The 24,181-nt window shown below is 42.0% G+C and overlaps 1 protein-coding gene across 4 annotated transcripts in view; it reads left to right on the top strand.

Annotated features, from left to right (window-relative positions):
• Positions 1-24,181, top strand: part of micu3a (mitochondrial calcium uptake family, member 3a) — a gene marked incomplete at its 3' end in the record, with an annotated part of 54,991 nt that overhangs the window by 23,477 nt on the left and 7,333 nt on the right. For 2 of the 4 annotated variants that reach the window (XM_083766213.1, XM_083766215.1), the window contains exons 6-10: positions 315-397; positions 1,389-1,460; positions 8,444-8,539; positions 17,235-17,329; positions 18,277-18,448. In XM_083766213.1, the coding sequence (XP_083622339.1) occupies positions 315-397; positions 1,389-1,460; positions 8,444-8,539; positions 17,235-17,329; positions 18,277-18,448 (518 nt within the window). The remainder of the gene's footprint in view (positions 1-314; positions 398-1,388; positions 1,461-8,443; positions 8,540-17,234; positions 17,330-18,276; positions 18,449-24,181) is intronic. The other 2 variants (XM_083766214.1, XM_083766216.1) reach the window with 1 other exon arrangement.

Consider the following 24,181-nt stretch of genomic DNA (forward strand, 5'->3'; position numbering starts at 1 on the left):
ACTGTTGTATGATAAAGAGGGAGGGGTTAGGGTAGGGGGTGATATTGTGATGTCACTATATCACTGTTTTTTCATTGGCACGTTTGACTGTCAAGGTTTCAGCCTCCAGGAAGAAACCCTAAATACAAAGGGAAGACATCATTGCACATAACAACCACACCAAGGGGTTTAATGAAGTACTGTCACCTCATAAATGAAATCATCCAAAAAAATCACGGCACTGCATCTTTAACTATCACTCACAGTATATTTCACATTACAGTAGTCTGGTCACCTTTAATATTGTGTATGTGTGTGTTGGTTGTGTTGTCTAGAGCCTCATGCCGGTTTTAAGATCGCTTTCAACATGTTTGATGCTGACGGCAACCAGATGGTGGACAAGAGGGAGTTCCTGGTGGTGAGTTACTGAGCCACTGCATCTTTTCTTTTCACCCCTTTTCTTCCCAATTATGCCAATTCATTCCTCCCCACACACATTTGTGTGTTGTCACTTCTGTTGTGTCCTACTGACTCACCTGCCAGTGAGGAGCCCCCACCTGGAGGACGTAGAGCTTTCGTCTTACTCCTCCCCTCCCGCCCAACACTCCCTGATTTCGCCTTCCATGCCCAGCTTCCCTCCCCCGAAGACGGACCAATTAGCTCTTCACTAAGTACCTGCCCAACCCCATCCTTGTCAAATAGGCACGTTAGCAGTGAAGAGACAGGTCAAGCTATCCTTCTCACCCGCATTGAGATGCATGTTAAATGACGGGATTTCTCCATATAAATAATGGATCATTTCAGAAGCAAAACCTTCAAAATGTCTTCTAAATCTAGTCATCAGGCCTGCAGTAGGCTATGCACTGGGCAAATGTTCATGACATTATTTAAATAAACTAGAAATATGAGGTAATGACAGAGGGAGAAATCAACTTTTAACGACCACCCGAGGAGTTTTCACTGGTCATTAGTATTATTGCCATCACCTGGGTGGGTCAGTCGTGTAACTTTCCTGACGTTAAGCCGTGTAAATGTTCAACAACACAGCCATGCAAAATAACATTGACAGCTATGATGTGGTGAAAGCTTGACCTGCATAGCAACAGTTGCTAAACTATTTGGATTGGCATCGGACAATCGCTTTTTGGGTGGGATTTAGCGAAGCTGGTTAATTGTGTTCGTATAGAATGCTCGACAAAGCCGGATGCACCGCGGCAGATTGGAACGTCCAGCCTCCACAGTTGTGGGCAGGCACACTGAGCCACCTGAGCACAGGGCTACAAGTGCCTGCTATTGTGCACAATAGTGCACTACAGTATTGACAACCTGTCTGTGTCTCTCCCACTCCCGGTCTTCCTGTCTGTCTGTCTGTGTTTGCAACTGTCTGTCTTCCGTCTATGTCACTATAGCTGCAGGAGATCTTCCGTAAGAAAAATGAGAAGAAAGGGCGGAAAGGAGACGCCGACAAATCTGCCCAGCTGGTAAGAACGTACAGTAAGAGGATGTTGTGCGCGTGTGCGTGTGCGCAGGTGCGTGCGTGTGTGTGAGAAGTATACTTCTGTGTATTAAGTTCCCTCAAATACAGTAAAACTGTCCAAGATTACCAGGCTGTTGTCTTTGAGTTAACTGAGGATCGAAGATATTGCATGCCCTCCTCCTCCAATTATGCACAGCGTTTGTGTCTGTGTGTTTGTACCATAAGAGCGCCCCTCACTTCACACAAGTGTGATTTTTTGATAATGGTAAAATTAGGTTACTTTTCTTTTCTTTCTGTCTATGAGATAAAACATACAACAGATGTACACCAAGGACTAAGGCCTGTTTCTGTAAATCCGGTGCCCTATACAACATTTTATATAGTTTCCAACTTATTTGTGAGCATAAGTTGAGCCTACAGTATAAGGAGATTGTTTTTCCCTTGATATTTAAGAGGAGAGAACCTGCTCTATCACCGAGTGCTCTAGCACTCAGCTCCCCCTATTTCAGGATGGGAAAGCCTTTCTACCCTTATGCTGAATCACCAGCAGCAGCAAGCCAATGTCCGGAATCACACCAAATGGGCGTGTCTGGGGTTTGTATGACATCCTTGTAAATAAGCAACTCGTGGTGCAACTGGCCCGAACAGCTTGAGCCAGTACAGCATCTGTCAGTAGAGCTCACAGGCAGGGAGGGAGGAGAACATGAACGTAGATACAGTACAGTATGTTGCAAATGTTGAGAGCTTGTAGATTTGATTTGAGCACTTCTAAATACGGGATCTACCTGTATCTACCTGCACATTGAAATTTGAACTTGTAAACCTGTAATCCACAGAACACACCGTAATCATAGTCACACAAAAAAAAAGGAAAGTAATGTGTGTAGATGGTGCAGACAGACACTTGATGCTCGTCTCTGGTGGCGTGTTTGTAAACAACATATACATTTTAGGTTATTGTAGGCCATGTAGTGACTACAACTGCTAGTTTAGTCATCAATGTTCGCTACTTCCATTGTCTGTTTCTGCCTGTTCTAAAGTGGTGTCACGTTTGTACGCCAAGGACACGCCTAGTCAAACCAAAGTGTACTTGTGGTTGGCTGCTGCTCTGTTTCACCTTGAACTTTTCTTAACCTTTATTGTCAATCCACTTTTTGCTGAGTCCACCTCCTGTCACAGTGGAGAAACCGGAGGTTGCTCCTTGCCATAGATAGACATAACCTTGCTGCTTTCTCAGAACGCGGAAGCGATAGACCACTGCTGGTGCAAATTCAGCATTATCCTGTGACCGTATATGCCCTGTCTAGGACATAACAATCCATCCGCCTCCCCCAACTCCCCCTTCTCAAAACTCACAAAATCAGTTCAGCTGCATTTGGTGTTCACAGTGCCCTCTGGTGGACAGAGACATTCAGATGAGAAGGCCTATCCAATGTGAGACACATTGTTATCATATAACACATCTCAAAGTGTATAATTCTGTTTATCATATACTCAGACTTTAGTTGCCCTGGTAAGGTGAGTGATAAAAGGACCAAGAGGGTGATATTTTATGTGGCAGTAGCAGTAGCTGACCAACTGTCACCAATGAGTGACCTCGCTATGGAAGGAACTCACCATGTCAAACATGGCCACCATAGTTCCAGCGATGAAATAATACTAATGTAACATGTTATCTGTATGCTATGTAGTAATACTACATTTTCATTTATTCCAAGCAGTATATATTTTAGTAAAACTGTGGAGTGGAATATTCAAGCCTTACCAGTACAGTGCTTTAGAACTGTGGAAGTGTTATACTGCATTATACAACAGGTCGTTTCAAAGAAGCTAACTGATTGGTTTAAATAGCCATCTAGCCATGCTTAAACGAGCATGATGAAATGCCTAATCAAAAGATATAATAAAGATCAGCTGTGCTGAGTCTCACTGCTCTCTCAGAGCAGATCCGTTTGGGTGTCTAGGCTAGCAGTTTTTAAGGGACATTTTCGGTTGTAGTGGCTACATTCCTACATCTGTGATTATTTTAAAAATCATGATTTTTTTTTATTGAATATCTTAGTTATAATGAAATTGAGTTGATGTGGGATTTCTTTTTTTACGGGTAACTGTTGTATAATCGCAATATTACACTCAAGGGTGTGCTACAGTATATGCCATTAATGGCACTTCTGTGCTGCCTATGGAACTCGCCTATCGGCACGTTTCTGCAGCAACGCAGGCGTGCCATTAATGCCAGTAAAGCACACCCTCTCGTGTAATATTGTTTAATTAGAAAAGTGCCCAAGCTAATCTGGCCATTAGTGTAGTCACACTTGACAAGGTTTATATTGTGTGTTGTATGTTGAGTATAATTATGATTGTTTTTCTAATATTGTATCCTGTTGTTCCCAACCAGATATCCCCCTACTGTTCGTTCCATCATACTGTATTGTATACAGTACATGCGAGAATGTTATTTTCCATGCATTTGCAGGTGTAACGTGGTGGCCCAGAAACACATCTTGTGTCACAGTCAAAGATGAGATTCTGATGAGAATCTCATCTTTAACCCATTCTGACCTGACCTGAGATCAGATTCTAAAAATGTCTTCTACATCCTGACAGTTTTCTGAAAAACCTATGTTTTTGTGTCAGTCGTTCTTCGATTTTTCAAAAATAGCAGACCTATAAGCTCGTAGCGCGCTCGTAGCGCGCCACTCGGTTGCTACAGTTCAGTATATAGCAACATACATTTATTGCCATTTTTTAATAAATAGAAGTGTTTCAGAAAACTTAGATCAGGCTTTAGAAGGCGTTTTAGAATCTTCCTCAGTCCTAAATGGCTCACATAAAACATATGTTATGTCGCATAAAATGTGTGTGTTGGCCCCAAACCACACCTGCAGATGTGTTGAAAAATGACACTTCTGTCCTTCTGTAGTGTGTCCACACAGCCAGCCTCTTTCCTCCGCATGCACTAACAATTATTTTACCTTCTCTCCTCCTCCTCCTCCTCCTCCTCCTCCTCCTCCTCCTCCTCCTCCTGTGACTGCATGCTGTGTGTCCCCCTCTCTCTTCCTCGTGTGTTTCTCTCTGTGTGTGCTAGACTATGCAGCTCTATGGATATCAGGTTGCTCCCATGAACAACAGCGTATGTATCCACCAGTCTGACCTCTTAGTGTAACTGTCCCATGAACAGCGTAATGAGCGTATGTAAGCACCAGTCTGACCTCTCAGTGTAATGCTGCGTTCACACTGGCAGACACGAAGATACAGTCTATCATTAATTTTTGTTGGAAGCCAGAGACATGAAGATGCAAAGATACAAAGCTGCAAATAAGTTGAGCTGGCTTCAGAAACAAAGCTACTATAAAGCGACACATGCTGTGGAGCTTTGGAGCTTTTGTACCGTCCAGTGTGAACACAGCACCACTGTCCTCTGTTCAGTAGTCGAGGGGGGCACAGTAACATCCGGAGTGTTCATTTTACTTCCAAAGTGTTAAAAAACTCCTGATTTTGCTGTGTGTGTGTGTGTGTGTGTGTGTGTGTGTGTGTGTGTGTCTGACTGTGTGTGTGTGTGTGTGTCTGACTGTGTGTGTGTGTGTGTGTGTCTGACTGTGTGTTTTTGGGTGGAGGGAGGGATGCAGACTGGGAGATGTGTGAGGTTGCTGCCTTCGTCATCCTACTACGACGCAACTGGAACACCTGCATTAGGTGGATCCTTCTACCTCTCTGACACATTGCAAAGCTCACGTGATAGGCCACCTTCAAGCCAATCTCTTGTTTGACTGTTTGGTAGATAGAAAGAGAGAGAGAGGGGGGTATGGAGATGTCAGGTAGTTTTTGAACAAATACAGTATAACTTTCGCTACCTTTTAACTAGTGTAGCAAACTGACGTCTGATATCAAGGATATGTAATAAATGCCTAAACGGCTTGCCATAGATATGACCATCGATCAATGGATGTATCAATGGATGGATGAAACGGAGTGAATGGTTGGATGGATAAATGTCTATATTAGGATAGCTGAGTGATTGATTCAGGATTGATGGTTGAAGGAAGGCTGAATAAACAGAGGGATGGGATGGGAGAGGTAATGGATTTAAGGGGTCAGGAGAGATGAACTCTTAGAAAAAAAGGGTGATCTGATTTAAAATGACATGGTACCCTCTATGCGGCTCTAAACAGAATCAGCCATGGGACATTTTAAGTCTCTCTCTCTCTCTCTCTCTCTCTCTCTCTCTCTGTGTCTATCTCTCTCTCTCTCTCTCTCTCTCTCTCTCTGTGTGTGTGTGTGTGTGTGTGTGTGTGTGTGTGTGTGTGTGTGTGTGTGTGTGTGTGTGTGTGTGTGTGTGTGTGTGTGTGTGTGTGTGTGTGTGTGTGTGTGTGTGTGTGTGTGTGTGTTCAGTGGAGCGTTGATGTGAAAGCGAGTGTGTGTGCATTTGGTTGCCATTAGGTTATTGTTAACACAAAGAATGAACTGCAGTGGCTAGCTAGCGGACAGAGAAACAGTCCCTCTTTTGTCCAAGATCCTTCACATTATTCTGATGAGGAAAGCAAACAGTGGAGTCATGTCAGAAGCAAGCTGCACATGTCCACTAATTCAGTAGAGCATCCATTATGTAGCTAGATCGCCATTTCATTTACCAAATGATCAATAACTTTGAGTAATTTCCTCAGGAAACAAATTCTAAAATCTATTGATCTAAAATAGACGCCTACTATGATTTGTATAGGACTTTTTCAATCCGCTTTCTGTAGTTGGAGGATTAGAATTTACACGTCTTTATTTTTGGCACTGAAGTCTGATTTAATTTAATTAATTAATTAATTAATTTATACATCCGATTCCTACCTGTAACTGTGTTCCAAAAAAATTCAAATGATCCTGGCGGTTTTACTCATATTATGAAGAATAAACTGGAACTGGAAATCGCTAATGTTACTGCTGCCGAATTAGTTACATTTTCGCTAGAAACAGACGGTATCAATCAAATATGACTGACTGACTATAGTGAATGATACAGGGACACCTCCCTGACAATATCGCAGTTTGTGTCTCCATAGAGAAAATACTTCCGGGAACCTAATGGGCGAGTCACGTCAGGACTTCTATTAACCCTAAAACACTGAACATATTTTTGTTACACCATCACTAAACAAATATTCCATAAAGAATATTTCTCATTTGCAGTACAGCAAAACATGGCAACTTGAGGTATAGGATATCATATAGTGGCAAAATCTGTAAAAAACGTGCATATTATTAAAAAAATATATATATATAAAAAAAAGAGCTGGGAATTTCTCCTTTGGTCCATGTGAGGTCCTGTGAATAAAAGTCCTTTGTGGGTGCATGGGATGTTTTTATATCACGCTATCACTAAACCTGTAGAAAAAAACCAGGCATGTGGGCAGGGAAACAAACCTACCTTCTATGATGTCACTGAGCACCATGAAGGTACTGAAACACCCACCCACCTAATGTAAGAGAACAACATTATGAAAGTTACAAAAATATAATTGTCCGGGTGAAAATCACTCGTGTTTAGTGTTCTAGGGTTAAGAATTTTTGCTCTGTTGGGGTAAAAAGTATCAGTAGCCTACTGCAATATAGAAATACTCTGTTACAAGTAAAAGTCTGGAATTAAAAATGTACTTGAGTAAAGTACAAACGTATTGGTAAAAGTACTCATTATGCAGACTATCCAATTTCAAGTTAATGTATACAAATGTGGAGCTTTTAGATTGTGGTTAATGTATGTTTTATAATAATAATCAAAATCTAAGTAACTAGTAACTAAAGTTTTTAAATTAATGTAGCGGAGGAAAAGTATACAATATTTGGATCCGAGATGTAGTGGAAATACTCCAGAAAAGTACAAATACCTCAAAATTGTACTTAAGTACAGTACTTACTGTAAGTAAATGTACTTAGTTACTTTCCACCACTGATGCTCTGTGAATAGAAGCACCTCCGTTGCACAGCCAGGCCATTGTAACTCAGATCAAAAGACAGCCATCCACTTGACAGTGTTTGGACAATGAACTATTCTCTCCCTTGGCCACACATGCATGTTCATGGCAGACAGTGTCAGTTCTAATGGATAGCTGCATTGTCTCTTATGATGTTAAGATGGCTGCTGCTCTATGCTCCTCTGAGAGGAAGACTTGGTGGGTGGTCAGCGGCACCATGGTTGGCTCTTAAAGGGAAAAATCCACTCAAAAGCACATTATCGTATTATTTGGATTTTGGACAGGTTGCAGGTCACAGGTTAGGTTACTTTATTACAGTCTTTCGGTGCTAGAAATAAAAGAAGCACTAATAAATCTAAAATTATAAGGAAAACAAAGTTATAAAGAAAATATAACTATGAAATATGCTTGACTATGGAGTTTTCAGGTGAATTTTAACGTGTGTTTGCAACATGGGAAAGTATTTCGACAGGTTTGTATACATTGCTTGACTGTTCACAATTCACATACAAATCAACATGTGACAACATGTACATTAACATAGAAATGATTAGTGCCTTTTGCTCCTATTATTGCTCCTCTTCCTTAAATGCGTAACAATGTGCTAAAATCACCTTGAGACCTGGGTGAAATATTATTACAGAATTAAATATCTACAATTTGCGTTGATTCTCCCACTTAAAGACATTTGTGGCATGAAATGAAAGCCCATTCTGCATTAATATAAACGTCTTAGTCACAAAGGGCTTGACTTATAATATAGTTAGTTTGAAACAAGACACATCATTGAAATCTTGATCGAAGTTTCCAAAATGGAGATATGGCGTTATTTGCAAAATGATTTGTAGTGTTTTGAAGCACCAGAACAGATGGTCATTGCCATGCAACGGTACCATGACCAGTTTGCAACAATCAGACCAAGGTATTTCAAGGTCAATTAGAAGTATACCTTTCTGTGAATCCCATGATACTTTCTGCACTGGTTGACCTGACAGTGAATTGACCCTAACCCTAACCAATCCTACAGGTGCAAAAAAAAGACAGTCAGGAGGTTATGGAGAGGAGTTACTGGGACGTTGTGAGGCGAAGCGCCAGTCAAGCCTTGTTCTCTGATCTGGCGGAGGTACACAGTCTCACCTGTCCGCTGACCCTATGCCCTACCCCCACCCCCCTTCCTCTCAACATTTCATCTGACCCTACCCCACGACCCCCACCCCCCCTTCCTCTCAACATTTCATCTGACCCTACCCCACGACCCCCACCCCCCCTTTCTCTCAACATTTCATCTGACCCTAGCCCACGACCCCCACCCCCCCTTCCTCTCAACATTTCATCTGACCCTACCCCACGACCCCCACCCCCCTTCCTCTCAACATTTCATCTGACCCTACCCCACGACCCCCAACCCCCCTTCCTCTCAACATTTCATCTGACCCTACCCCACGACCCCCAACCCCCTCCGCTCATCATTTCACCCCTCTATCTATCTATCTATCTATCTATCTATCTATCTATCTATCTATCTATCTATCTATCTATCTATCTATCTATCTATCTACCTACCTACCTACCTACCTACCTACCTACCTACCTACCTACCTACCTACCTACCTACCTACCTATCTATCTATCTATCTATCTATCTATCTATCTACAGTATGTATCCATCCATCCATCAGCATTGCAGCAGTAGTTTGAAATGTAGAGGGTACTACTGAATCCCCAGCCTTCCATGCCATTCCTTTCCTTTCCATTCACTGTACTTTCCTGTCCTCAGGAACCCTCCGTTCTTCCTTACAGGGTGGCAAACACTTCAAGATTTCTATTAAAAATATTTGCACAAAGCGGCTTGGCATATTGGAATGCAAGAGAAGACCTTGGACAGAAACTTTAACCGGAACTATGCCAACCAAGAGCTATTAAACCCTCCTTTGCCAATCACGAGAACACAAGATTTGATAAAAGAGTATTAATCAAGAATTAATAATAATATTTTTACCATATTTTAGCTGCCGTCGCTAGTCACTGCTTGTTTCCATGGTAGAAGCAGCCGAAATCCCCAAACTCTGTGCACGCATGTGGTCTTTAGTTGCTTTAGGGCTCCGAATGAGGTAAAGGACGATGTTAGGAGCTTAATAAAACATTAATTCAACCTCCCGGTTAGCATATTAATGTTTCTATTGCTAGATTACAGTCCCGTGCTCAAAAATGGCCGATTATCACTTCCGGTTCAAACGGCCGGATCACGGCTCTTCTTCTCTGCCTTTTCCGTGCATTCTGTTGGCACTGGCTCCAGATCTCCGTCTATGGTAACGGGTAAGGGGACGGCCTTGCTGCGACTGCATTTAGGTGAAATGTTGAAGTCTGTTTCCACCCTTATTTACCTGTGCCTCAGTAACTCCAAATTAATCAGCATACTCTTTCTTCTTGATATTTGATCATGCACATGTTTTCCATCATACACTATTTATGTCATTATGTTATGTTTAAAAGTATTTGATCTTTGTTTTTGTAGCAATGGTACTGACACCAGAGTATGCTGTAGGTGTAAATTGGACATTATACATTTAACTGTCCATGTTATAATAACTGTCCCGTTTCTCGTCCCGTTACCTTCCCATTGTTGTTTGGCCTCTTCAATATGCTTTTGTCAGTGTACTGTGTGTGGCTTGTTGTGGCTTGTGTTGTACCTTTGGTGTTTAATGGCAAGAATCCTCCTCAATGTCCACCAAAACCTATACCATGAAATGACTGATTGCTGAACATGAAAATAGGATCTTTTAACTCATTACTGCCAGATGTATTTCTTGCTGCGTTTAGCCCTTGCCGTTTGTCTTTTCAGAGCATACTCTTATTTTGGGCCGTGAACCGGAAGTCAGCTATGTAATGTTGGCCCGACGATCTTATTTTAGTTCATCCGAAACATAAATTAGACCAAATACGCTAATTTACGCTAAAAAAGACAAAATAATTTAACAGTTGCTGGCCTGGCACTCTAGGTGCCATTTGAACTAGCGTCAGGGTACTACTGGTAATGATTCATATCGAGTGAAGCTAATATGCTGCTAGCAGGCTAGATGCATAATAACAGACTCTGCACTCTAGTGGCAGGCTAGCAGCTAATGGCAGCGGAAGCTAAGGTGGAGATAATGATAGTGGAAGGTAATGTACCTGACCTTGTATTTACACTGAGGAGCCTTTCATCAACAAGTAGACGGACAGAAAAGACAAACCAGACACAGGAGATGGGGCGGGGGGGGGGGGGGGGGGGGGGGAGCAGGGGGCAAAGAACAGCAAAGCAAGGAATGCACAGATATACAAAACGAAAGATTAGGAAAGAAGACAACTGGGGGATGCTTTGGCAAGAACGTCTTGTGTGACATCTTGCTTACATCATTTTGATCAAGCAAAATCACTCATGAAGCATGAATTAGGCAAAATGACAGAAGAGAAGAACAGAGGGCATGCAAAGGGGGAAATCAGGGGGGAGGAGGAAGGACACGAGGGAGAAGTGAAGAGGAGGGCACATTTAAGGGAAAGAAAGAGGTAACACGTCCTATTTAAAGAAGGGGAGGGGACGGATGTGTTTACTCAACAGATTAGTCACCGTTTATACCTCTCTGTTTTTGTCTGGTGAAGGAGGGACTGAGTGACTGACAGGCTGTGTGAAAGAGAAAAGGAGGGAGGGATGGGGATGGAGAGGTAGAGAGATCCAATCAACCATTACCTCACTGTGTTTGTCAGGTGCAGGGAGGTACTGACTGGTAATGTGGAGAAAATGTGGAGGGAGGACATTTTTTTCAATAGTGTTTTTTGAGTGGTATAGGACAGCGATTCCCAACCTGTGGGCTGGGACCCACTGGGGGACTATGAGAAGTGGTCCTCCCAATAATTGGCAAAATGCAAGGATTTTATTGATAATATATAACAAACAAAAATGCATGCAAAGAAAAGTCATAGTATTTTTAACCTCCGTTTTAAGTGGTCAGATGGGTGGGCCACGAACGCTTTCAAGATTTTCCACCCAGAAAAGGTTGGGAACCCCTGGTATTCAGAAAGATAACGCGTTGTCACACCTTTGAAAGTAACGGCGGCGAACCTCACAAGATGCTGCTACCCGTCCATTGAACTCAATGGACCAGGGCTGCCACGTTTTGAGGTGCTGCACCTTCTTGATGGGAGAATGAAAGCTAAGAGTAGAAGGAGGTGGGAATGGAGAAATACATGGGATAGAAAAAGAGAGAATGTTGGTCATGTTTCAGGGTTTGCGAGTTAGGCTTTTAGCCCTTGTGACTGTCTGTCAGTCTGACTGATGAAGTTTCCTTCCAAGTATTACTCAGAAACTCAGGGGTTGGGGGGCATTTAGTGTTTACATCAGTAATTACTGTTTTTACCTCCAGCTAACATCAAAGCGTAGCCATTGTGTCAGTCAGTCAGTCACTCGGGCACACACACACACACACACACACACACACTCATACAGTACACACCAGGTGTTGGCTCGTGCCTTGGGGGCGTGGTAATGATTACGTAGTCACGGTAATGATGAGCTCACTGTGATAGCGCTACTGTGCTTCCAGGAACCACACGCTTGTTTGTTTATGACACAAGTTCAGGAGTTAAGCATTTAGAGTTAAGGGACGTCCACACCAGCCCTTATAAGTACAATAATAATAATTCTAACAACAATAATAATGTGCACATTCACACTGATGACCACGTTCTGTAAACATGTTGAACAAGAGTTTTGTGTGCCCTTTAAATTCGGATGGATATTGATTGACTCTTTCTATGGTTCTTCACATTTTGCTCTGAAAGTGATTCCAATTTTATTGTTCGCCTATGTCGTTGTTCATTACAGTTGTGGTGTGGACTCCCCCCACTGTTTCAGTTAGACACGTGGTTACGGTGACTGGTGACATGAATCAGTTCACTTTTGCTCTGAAACATGATTGTTGTTTCCTGGAACTGTTTGTTTTGGGCCAGGGAATGTTCATAGGCATCATTCCATCGTTCATTCTTCGGGTTACCCACCTCCATCCAAAATGGACATGGTCACCATGTGACCTGCCTCAGTGCATCTCAGCCATCAGCCCTTTTAAGTGCCTGGTACACTGCCACCTCAAGGGTATCACATATCCTCACCACAATTTGCTTATTGTTCAGACTGGATAGAGGACTTTGCAATAGTATGGAATAAGAGAAGGAAGGCAGGAGCTAGGTGAAAACAGAGGAGGAAGGGGGGGGAAGGGGTTCTGTCTGAAGAGCTCATGTATCATAGAGACATCAGTAGATATGTTTATTTTTGTACTATTTGTTTCAGACGTTTAATTACAAGACACTGAAATGAATCAGAAAGATTTTCATTTATCAAAGACAGTGGCATGAAACACCTGTGAAGGTGAAGTGGCGGCTTTTATGACTTAATTTGTTGCTAATCAAAACATTTACTGTAATGACAAGATGCACATGTGACTCAGAAGCAACCAGGAAATTGTCAGCCGTCTGCGTATGCAGGTCTTTCTACTTCAGTGGCTCTCAAACTTTGTCATGTCAAGGACCCCCAAATTAATATGTACCTCCTTGTCATGTCAAGCACCCCCAAATTAATATGTACCCCCATCTGAAAATATTCGTACCATGAGGACCCCATACAAGATTTGTCTGTTTCAAAAATGTCACATTTTTCAAGATTCTTTGAAAATAGCAGATCTATAGGTTGTAAGCTCACATAGCCAATACAGTATAGTGTTAAAGTGGTTAAACTGATTTTGATCCTATATTAAGTAATTTAGCTGGGGTCCCCCTGGAACCCTTTCACGGACCCCTGGGGGTCACCGGACCCAACTTTGAGATCCGCTGCTCTACTTCACCATCTCCCAGTATTGACTTTTGTCCTGTGAAAGACCAAAAGAGTTCCAGTAGTAGACCAATATTGAACTGTTATGCCTTTTGTGTGTCTCTGGAAATCTACTCTTATCCATAGCAAGGGGGCATGGTTGTTAATGGTTACCACTGTTGCCTCACAGGAAGAGGATCCTGGGTATTGGAACCAGCTTTCTTTGTTGACTCCTGGCACTGGCTTGGAGCTGATCGCCAGGCACTGCTCACTGGCTGATCACTGCTCCTAATGAGGAGTTTGGGGAGGTTAAATGCAGAGGAGAAATTTACCCGCAGGGATTAATAAAGTATAACTGCAATGCTAGTCTCGTAGTAGAGCCAGACGATTTGATATCTCTGCCTCCCTAGATCTGCTGTGGAGATCTCTGAAAGTCTGGCTTTGCGAGACTATAATGCATACATTAGTTGAACAGTATAAAGTAGTAGTAGCCTAAGTAACCATGGTTGAAGACCCCCCTGCCCACACCTCTTACCACACTAACCTGCACTGCAGTAGTTGAGTTCCCTAATCTGAAACCCCAATTTAATTTTGTAAAGTAATACGAAGGCTTATCTAATAATGTAATCGTGTATTTTATGTATTACTAAGTCTACTGAGTTTACCGTACATTCCAAGGACTTGAGGAGATGTTGCTACCCGAACTTCTCTTTTTAACCTATTGCTATGTATCATTTTGAGGCTTTTAAATTTTTTGATCTGGCACTGACCCCAACTTTATGTCCTTAGCTAAACTCTATTTTTTCTTCTTCAATTATTATTTCGTATTAATCTACCATTGTTACTGCAGCGCTCAATTTTGTTTTATTTGCCCATTTGTCTTGTTTTCAATTGATTCCAAATACACATTTAAATGACAACATCTGCTTATACGGACAGACATCTTTATAGTTTTTCAAATGGAACAAGCCTGCTATTTCTTGCTCTCTTCTCCTGCAACGTTTTTTATCACCTTGTATGATATGTTTCTGCCTCTCCCACATTGGACTGTAGGATTTTAACCTGGAGGTAGAACCACATAATGGCATTGTGTTGGTGATGGCATGGCACTCGATTGGCAGGGGGAGAGAGAGAGAGAGTGAGGGGGAGAAGAAAGAAGAGAGAAGAAAATTGGCTTTTTTTTTGTCATGTCACTGGCGCCGTCTTCCTGCCCCGGCTCTGGCTGGGTATTTAGAACCGCTATAAAAGCACACATTTATGCATAACCATAAACTCAAAGTGATGGATTCATGGGATACCAAATGCAGTAGAAATGTATTCCTAGATTTCCTACTGAATGAACACTTTATACACATATTGCAGTATACAGTATATAGTCTTACTTACATACTTATTGCAGTAAATATAAAGATGCTAAATGTTACGAGTTATCTTTGAAATGACTAAATTAGTCCTTTGTGTGCACTTATTTAAGAAATATATTTGTCAACCTGGACATAATACACATGGGCATGGTATTATTATAGTTGACATTTTCTAAAAACTCACAGTACACATGTGCACATGAGTACAGTTTGAACGCAGTACAATCCAGAGTGTCAGTGAGATGAACCACTTTCACCCTATTTTTTCTCATGCCATTATATTGTATTTGACATTTTCCCCCTGCGATTTATCACACATTTTAAAAGAACCAAGCTCAAAACACACCGTGATGCGACGTGCTGTGAGTTTGTAGATCAGCTAAATAGGCTTAAGTGGTTAAGAGAGTGTTAAACAACAGCTTACAAAGCTTGAGCAAACAGAACAAACAACAGAGCCTCCTGAAAGAGTTTCCAAATGGCCACAGGATCATTTTACTAAGCACACACACACACACACACACACACACACACACACACACACACACACACACACACACACACACACACACACACACACACACACACAACGTAGAGGAGGAAAAGAGGATATAGGAATGAGAAAGGGGATACATAAACAGTGAGAGGTGAGCTCTGAGAAAGGTAGACTGAGAGATTGAACCAAAAAGAAAGAAAACAGAGTTCCAATTAAGGCGTCACCTGAGATTCTGTTCCATTGACGGAGAAAGGTGTAATCGACTCACATTCTCTGCATTTCTGCTGTGGGTTTTTTGCTGCTGTTTGCCGTTTGAGGTCGATGTTTGTTGATGTGGCTTTTGCTGATCAGAAATGCATGATATGTGGTGGATTTAACACTTGTCTGTCTCAGCTTAGTGTGTATCTGTGCCATTGCTGCACCTCGTTTCCTCATTTGTCTCTAATTCCTATACTCCGCTGCATAAGATATTCTTTGCCGTACAACATTAACGGAAATGACTGATTTCCAACTGAAGAATTTGTTTCCTCATGTTTCAGTTGAACATCAGTCAATTGTCTCCACCAGGCCGAAGGCATGGGGAGAGAGTATGTTTTGCACTCTGTGTGTGTGTGTGTGTGTGTGTGTGTGTGTGTGTGTGTGTGTGTGTGTGTGTGTGTGTGTGTGTGTTACCAGAGCTTTCTCCGGCACCGTTAACCCGGTCGATGCCAAATTTTGCACACACACTCCCACAATTTTCACATTGGCCTGTTATAGCGCCACCAACAGGTGGATTTTTGCAAAACACATGTTTGAAACAAAATGCCTCAAATCATCCAATTGCCATCCAAGGCAAGAAGATTCAAGAAAAGCCACCCTTTTCACATTGGCCTATTATAGCGCCACCAGGAGGCCACAACCTGACCTGCCCTGGTGGAGACCTGTGCCCCCTAGGGGCACTTTTTCTAGTTTTCATTATTTCTTTGTGTGTTTCCTTTCTGATTTGCCTCTCTCGTTTCCTCTCTCTGTGTCTCTGTCTCTTTGTCTTCAATCTTCTGTCTGTGCTTCTGTGTCTATAGGCATGTCTCTGTGCGTTGTTGTATGTCTGTGTGGTGACTCTCTGTGCACATCTGTCTGTTATACCTCCTGTACTGAACTAGTCTGGTGCTCACTCTGCTGCCGCAGCACTCCCAACAACACCAGTCTGTGTAGCATGGAGACCTCTCTGAGAGATGATTATCATAATCAATTAATCATATAACGGATCCACAGACCTGGTCTAAGTTAAGACCCATTCTAAAAAACAGTGGTCACAAGTGACAAAGTACTTCTCTGTATATTTGTTAAGGGGTGGAATTGATTCATCTAATTAGCAGTTTGCAGAAGACCTAGGTTATAGTTATATCTGGACATCTCTTCTTTGATAGCGAGGTGAGCAGCTCAACTCAAGAACCTAGGGTCCAAGTTTCGCCAATGCCTTACCCCTTATTCCTAAACTTCTTTGCGTTTTTTTATATTTTGAAAAACATTTTTGAATAGTTCAAATAGCTGCTCTACAAGCTCACAACTTGTCGATGTAGATCGACTAGTTGAACAATTAAAAAATGTTTTTCAAAATAGAGAAAAAGTTTAGGGATAAGGGTTAAGGCACTGGCGAAAAATAGGTTTATAAAAAGAGAACACCACTGTCTCACCACACCACACCACACTCACACCAGTGAGTGCCACTGGTGAAAATAGGGCCACAAGTGTCCACTCGAAACAGCTGAGTAATCATAAAATATCTCATTGGGTGTATAAGACGTTATTGGCTAAATTAATAGCTTGTGACTTAATGTAAGTTCAATTCCACTGCTGCCTAGACTGGTACCGTTGACGTCACAATGGCCACCGACTGTTAATCTGTGCCGACCGGTTGACTCTTTGATTGACAGCTTGTCGTTGCCATCCTCGATGCACATTCTGCACACGTGCGATTGATAAATCTGCTTTCTGGCTGGCTTGGCACGGTGGCTGCCATGATGGATTGATCATGTATGCCTCCCAGTCACCCCAATCACAGTGCTCGATACCCGCCTGTCCGTTTCTGATTGGCTCTCTTTGTCTCTTCCTCCTGGCGATTCAACGTTGCGACCAATCCCAGCGTGCAGATGAGAACATGATGATTGACACCACCCTATTGGTCCATTTCTTTGGGAAGAAAGGGAAGGCAGAGCTCACCTTTGATGACTTCTACAGGTACTTTTGGCCGTCATAATGTAGACCAGTGATTTTTCTTCACCGTAGGCCACTGCTGACCTTGATATATTATTTTATCTGACCCCAATCAACACTTTAAAATCCTCTGTGTTGGCTCGGACGGTTAGCTCAACCGTCTGGGCACCTAGGCTGCTGAGCCAGCCTGACGGCGTGCCACGGGTTCGACTCCTGATCCCGACGGCCATTGCCGCATGTCATCCCGCATGTCATCCCCCATCTCTCCCCATTTCCTGTCAATCTACTTTCAACCTATCAATAAAAGCAGAAAAAGCCCCAAAAATATATCTTAAAGAAAATCCTCTGTTTTCATGTACAAATGGAACCAAAATGCATTACTTCATTTGTACACTCTTTACAGACCCGTAAGGGTCCATTTGGACCTCCGTTGATAACCAGTTTAATAGATGATACAATTGCAATGCAACATGTCTGCTTTTTCAGTCAATCTCAGTCAGTACCGATAAAATGGAACTATAAATGGCATGGTTTTGCGAATTGGCTGTTCCTCAGAGCCCAAGCTACTGTATATTGGTTATAGCTCAGGCTAGGCTCCATCTAATAACCAAATATATTGGTTTTCAGCTGGGGGGGGGGGGGCATAAATACACTTTGGAGATTGAGTTCCACTACAATCCCATAAATGCTGAAAATACACCCACAGTTTGTAACCCATTTTTTCACCCGGTGCCAATTGCCTACGGCTAAACTATAATCCTGGGCGCTACTCTTCCTCTGCCACCCTGGGGAGAGCCCCAAACTGAGCTCATGCTTCCTTCAATGTATGAGGAGTGAGCAGGCCACTTCTCATCACCTGACAGGGATTAGCAGTTCCTTTTTCTTCAGGCGTCCCGGCTGACCAGAGGGAGGCAGTATAGAGACCAGATCTATGTCAACTAAATGATGCATCATTCCTTCTTCTCCTTTAGGTTCATGGATAACCTCCAGACAGAAGTGTTGGAAATCGAGTTTCTGACCTATTCTAAAGGAATGGCCACCATTAGCGAGGAGGATTTCGCCAGGATCCTCCTGCGTTTCACCAACGTAGAGAACATCAACGCTTACCTGGAGAACGTCCGCCAGTGCATACCGGACGAGAAGGTACACATGCACACATGTACAGTATAAGTGCACACTTACGGTACACATGCACATCACGCATACACAATTCTGACCCTTCCCTTCTGTCCTTTTAATGATCCCAGATAATATGCATTATTTTATGCACACACCTCTATTGCTGAGAACAGGACATGTATCTAGGCCAACAGAGATTTATACATACCGGTATACAATACATTTGTGTACACAGTAATGAGCAGGATAATATATGTCTATACAGCTATATGCTACCTTAGAATAGATGTTGACCTTTTTGACAGTGCATAAACATAATTGCCTTAACAAAGGGGTCGCCCCACGGGCCGCATTTGGCCCGCGGACCCTGTGCGTGGCGACTAATTTCACTTTTTCTTAAACTTTTTTGTTGAAAAATATAAAAATATAGCTGCAAGCTATACTTAGCGATCTCCAAACCAACTTGTTCAATAAATCTGAATCTGATGTCAGAGTTTTAAAGATTGTTCAACATTGGAACTGTTTTAATTAATTTTCGGTTTTAGTTTTAGTTTTTTAATATTTTTTAGTTGTAGTATTTTCTGTCCTCTGATTCATATATTTTAATATTTCTGTATATATGTATATTCCTGTTGATTTTGTGTTCTGTATCTCAGACACATTGTAAATGAGGGCCTGCCCCTCAACTGTACTCTATGTTGAAATATAGGTTATGATGATGATGAAAGGAGTCATGTCAAAAGACAGGGCCTCACACAAACATTAGGAGTCAAGCCCAAAGGGCGTATACCCATTATTGTTTCTGTGGAAATTCCGCCATTTTAGCAGTTTTGGCAGTTCTGTGCTATCGTTCTTGACGAAATTCGGCAATATGGTAGAGGGCCGTGAGAATCCTTCAGGAACTGAAGCTCACATTCATTCGTCAAAAGATCTCTCAATTGCCCAGGCGGTGGCGTAAACGTCTGGGCACCCGACTGGTAATCCAGTCGCAGTGTGCCGCGGGTTCGACTCCCGAGCCCGACACGGCCTTTACTGCATGTCATCCCCCCATCTCTCTCCCGTTTCCTGTCAGCCTACTGTCTGTCCTTTCAAAAACCAATGAAAGGCTTAAGCCGCAAAAAAGAAATCTTAAAAAAAATATATATCTCTCAATTAATAAATTGTTTATGATTTGCTCGATCCACTTTTTGACCTTTTTTGGCTTTTTGGCCACGGCAAAGTCTGTCTGTCTGTCTGTTTGTCCGTATGAGCACGGAATGTATATTGTTTATTGTTTATAACATTATGGCTCCAAATCACAGTAGTCTACCTTTAAGCTGTCAGTGTTTAATACATGCATACATGATGTGTGTTTTGTGTGTGAATAACTGTCCAGGTGAATAGAAACATGTCTTCTTGCATATCTAGGTGGAATAGTTGAGTTTACAACAGTAGGTGAATTTCCTTTACAATGGAGACACAGATTTGCATCTGTAAACACAAATAGATTGAATGTACCTTTATTACGCAGACACAGTTCAAGTCAATGATTAAATTGGACCGGTCATTAGGAACGAGATTTACAAACAGAAGGATAAGTGCTACTACATGGTACATCATTCCATGTAGTAGGATAGTTTGTATGCACACAGTGTTCCTTTCTTTTTCTATTGTTGGGCTCTCCCAATGTCCAAAAAGTGTAGCTCACTTTGGACCCATCAGACCACAGCCATCCACCCTCCTTATGAAGGTCAGTCATGCCAATCCAGGTCCTTCCCTGTGCTGGGTCAAAGTTGTTGATCAGGGTTCGGACAAAGTTGTGCTCCCCAGCACTGTGGACGGACACCAGGTTGGCACCTTGAGACACACAGTTCAGCTCAGCATCGATCCAGGTCATACCTGCAGTGGTGGAATGTTTTACTTAAATAATAGCAATACATCAATGTAGAAATCAACAAAAATTGCATATCTACAAGCTCATCATGCATCAAGTTTTCAAAAACATGCAGGAAAAATAAGGCTAATTTGGATAATATGTTTTGTAATAATAATTTAAATCTGCAAAGCAACTAATGACTATAGTTTTTAAATAATGAGTGAAAAGTAGAAGAAGTATAAAGTACTGATAAATGTATACTAAGTACAAGTAAGTATAAATTGCTGAAATGCAGCACTTGATTATTTCTTTGCTTTGATAGTTACTTAGTTACTTTGCACCACAACATAGTACATACCTGTAGCTACATATTTGTAGCAGTGATTATTGAAGCTGTTCCAGAACATTGGACAGTTTCCAGCCGAGGCAGCAGTGTGCACTGTGCCTAGAGCCAGGCCCAGCAAGCAGAGGAGATGAGGGATCAGCAGCATGTCGACCTGAGGTTGTCTTAAGTGGAGCTTGATTTATTGGGGTCTCCTTGATCTTGGAGCTGGTCTGACTATTGCTGAGAACAAGACAGACTGAGTTATAGACAGCTGATAGGTGGGCGTGGGTGTTTGCACTAGCTGACATAATGTGATTGGACATAGGGCTCCATCTTGCGCCACCCTTATCCCTAAACTTATTTGCCATTTTTTACTATTTTGAAAATAATTTTCAAATAGTTCAACTAGCCGATCGACATCTACACGTTGTGAGCTTGTAGATCGGCTATTTGAACTATTTGGAAAGGTTTTTTTAAATAGTCAAAAATGGCAAATAAGTATAGGGATAAGGGTAAAGGGGTGGTGCAAGATATAGCCCATACTGTAAAGCTTTTACGTCTGGCTTTTAGACATGACTTAATGTGGCAGCCAAGTCTACTTTTTATGTTTCTCTTAAGAAACTCAGCCTCAGGAGTCATCCTGTCAAGAGACAGTGCCTCACACTATAATGTTTATTGTTTTTTAACATTATGGCTCTAACTCACAGTAGTCTGAGTTTCAGCTGTGTTTAATACATGCATAGGCATACATGATGTGTGCTTTGTGTGTGAATACTTGTCCCGGTGAATAGAAACACATGGATATGCTAGTTGTTCATTAATCTATACTCTCAGCTGTGGTGTTTACATAATCATTTGACCCACATCATTCCACACACACACACACACACACACACACACACACACACACACACACACACACACACACACACACACACACACACACACACACACACACACACACACACACACACACACACACACACACACACACACACACACACAGAAACACACACACACACACACACACACACACACACACACACACACACACACGTGACATAATTTTGGACAGAGGAGGAAAGAGAAAGAGAGACTTCTGAGCTTTTGAACTCTTAAAGGGTAAGACCACTTTAAGAGGTTTGTAGAGGTTTGGGTTGTGTAGTTATATACTGATGTAACTCCAAATGTGGACGAGAAATTAAAAGAATTGCTCCAGTGATTAGAAATTGATAATTCAAATATGCTCCTCATTGACTTACATTGTACTCTGAAACAGCTCTCAAAGTCACTCTTTTAGTACATAAACAAACTAAACTAAATAGACACGTAAGACGCGTGAACGCGGGAAGCGAACGCAGCTCGTAAATTGCAATAACAACAATTAGAATAAATTACGTACTTTTTAAAGTTTTTTAAAGTTCTTTTTAAGGTTTTTTTTAGTGTGTTTTTTTTGTACGTTTAGTTTTTTACGTTTTTTACGTGTGTTTTGTGTGTGATACAGCTGCGCCCTCTGGTGGCGGGCCGGTAGTGTTACAGCGTGACACACACACACACACACACACACACACACACACACACACACACACACAGTTTTCTATAGTTAGTGCTCACTGCATTCGCAATCACTGCGTTCGCAACAATATAAAACATCACCAAAACTCATGCCTTCTTATTTTATTTTTATAAAAATGTTAACTTCCTGTTGATTTTGCCATTTTTATTACTAAGAAAACCCGGACTGAGATCCAGATCTTCAGTAAAACCTCTACAAAAGTGGTCTTACCCTTTAAATTAACACTTAAATGAACACTCTATTGTATAGAGCGTCACAGTCCCACCCCCTTTCATGACAACGAGAGACCCGGAAAATAATTCCCTGTTCAGACTTTTCAAAAGGTTTTTTATTTAAAGACGTTTACACTGCGGACAACTCGGCCAACTTTCTTTCTTCTTTATAATTATTTGATCGTCCCAAAACATTGTGTTTATTATCATGATTTCTCACAACTCGAGTTGGCTTTGTCTGCACTATAAACGTCTTTAAAAAAGTACTTTTTGAAAAGTCGATGAGGAAAATTAACAGGGAATTATTTATCTCGTTGTCATGAAAGGGGGCGGGACTGCCTCTATAGTCTTTTTCTTTTACTGCATTCCTTGGCCCCTGATATCGCTGCTTGCAGCTATATATATATATATATATATATATATGTGTGTTTAAGCATTTTTCAAACTGCTCAAAATGGTCGAAATCTGAGGGCGGAGCTTACTGGTGTCAATGCATGAGTAAAGGCACATGATCCATGGCTTTTGGCCAAACGATTAGTTATGCCTGTTCAAACGATTGCTATAACACCCCCCCTTTGGCCAATTGGAGTAGGATCGGTTGTAGAAGGAATCCATTATATCTTTACCACAATTATGTAATACTTTTATTCCCATGGAGGTATAGTTTTATCGTACCACTGCACAAATAGATACGGAATTATGACAATTGTCTATACACTGTAAGATCCCCAGTGTTGTATTGATCCATTTGTAATTCTGGTTAACCGAATGACCTCAGAGTTAAATTAACAATATAATATAATAATGGCAATGCATGTGCAGATTTGAACAGGCCTCAGCCTTACAGAGTGGTGAGGAAGTGACATCCCCTCTCCTAACCCTCACCATTCCACTTAGCCCTTCTATACTGTTCTAGTTCCCGTAACCCCCTGATCCATCCTACTAGCCATCTCCAGTGTCAGGTGTTCCCCACCACTGGCTCTGCCCCAGGCTGTTGTGGCTCTCTACACCTCAACGCTCCACTGAACCCACACACACACACGCATGCACACGCGCACACACACACACACACACACACACACACACACACACACACACACACACACACACACACACACACACACACCAGGCTCACCAGGCTCACCAGGCTCTCCACAAACACAAATTCAGGCAAATACAGTACCTGCATATGAATGTGTACACTCAAATGGATTCACACACAAACACGGAATATCTCTCTGCCTGTCTTTCTTACACACACTTATGCACATACTACAGTACATACATGCACTAAATTCCTGCACTAGGAGCAGCGAATGTGTTCAATTTGAGCTATTTACCTGACACTGCCTCGTAAAGTACTGCCGATTGTTGCAAGACAAGCTGAAGACAGTATTCTATACCATGTGTATTTGCTGAAATAGACACAGCTCTACACATGAACCAACTGTAGACTAGAACCACACTGAAAATAATGGCATGACTTAAAATCTAGATAAAACGTTGACTGCATCCTACAAACCCTCCGGAGCTCTCAGATCAGCCGACGCAGGGGCAAAAAAAAACGCCGGGACAACGTCTCAAACTCTTCTCCCTTCTGACTCCAAAACTATGGAATGCACTTCCCATTGCAATCAGAACTACAGATTCACTCCCAATCTTCCGCAGTCTGAAAACGCACCTCTTCAGACTCCATCTTAGCCCATAGCACTTGCCGTAGTACTAGCCTAGCCTCGACCTCCTACAGGTGTATGCAAAGGCTCAACTTATGTATCTTAGATAGCATTTT

Source organism: Protomyctophum parallelum (genome assembly GCF_964188405.1).
Source record: "Protomyctophum parallelum genome assembly, chromosome: 5".
In the NCBI taxonomy this organism is placed as follows: domain Eukaryota; kingdom Metazoa; phylum Chordata; class Actinopteri; order Myctophiformes; family Myctophidae; genus Protomyctophum; species Protomyctophum parallelum.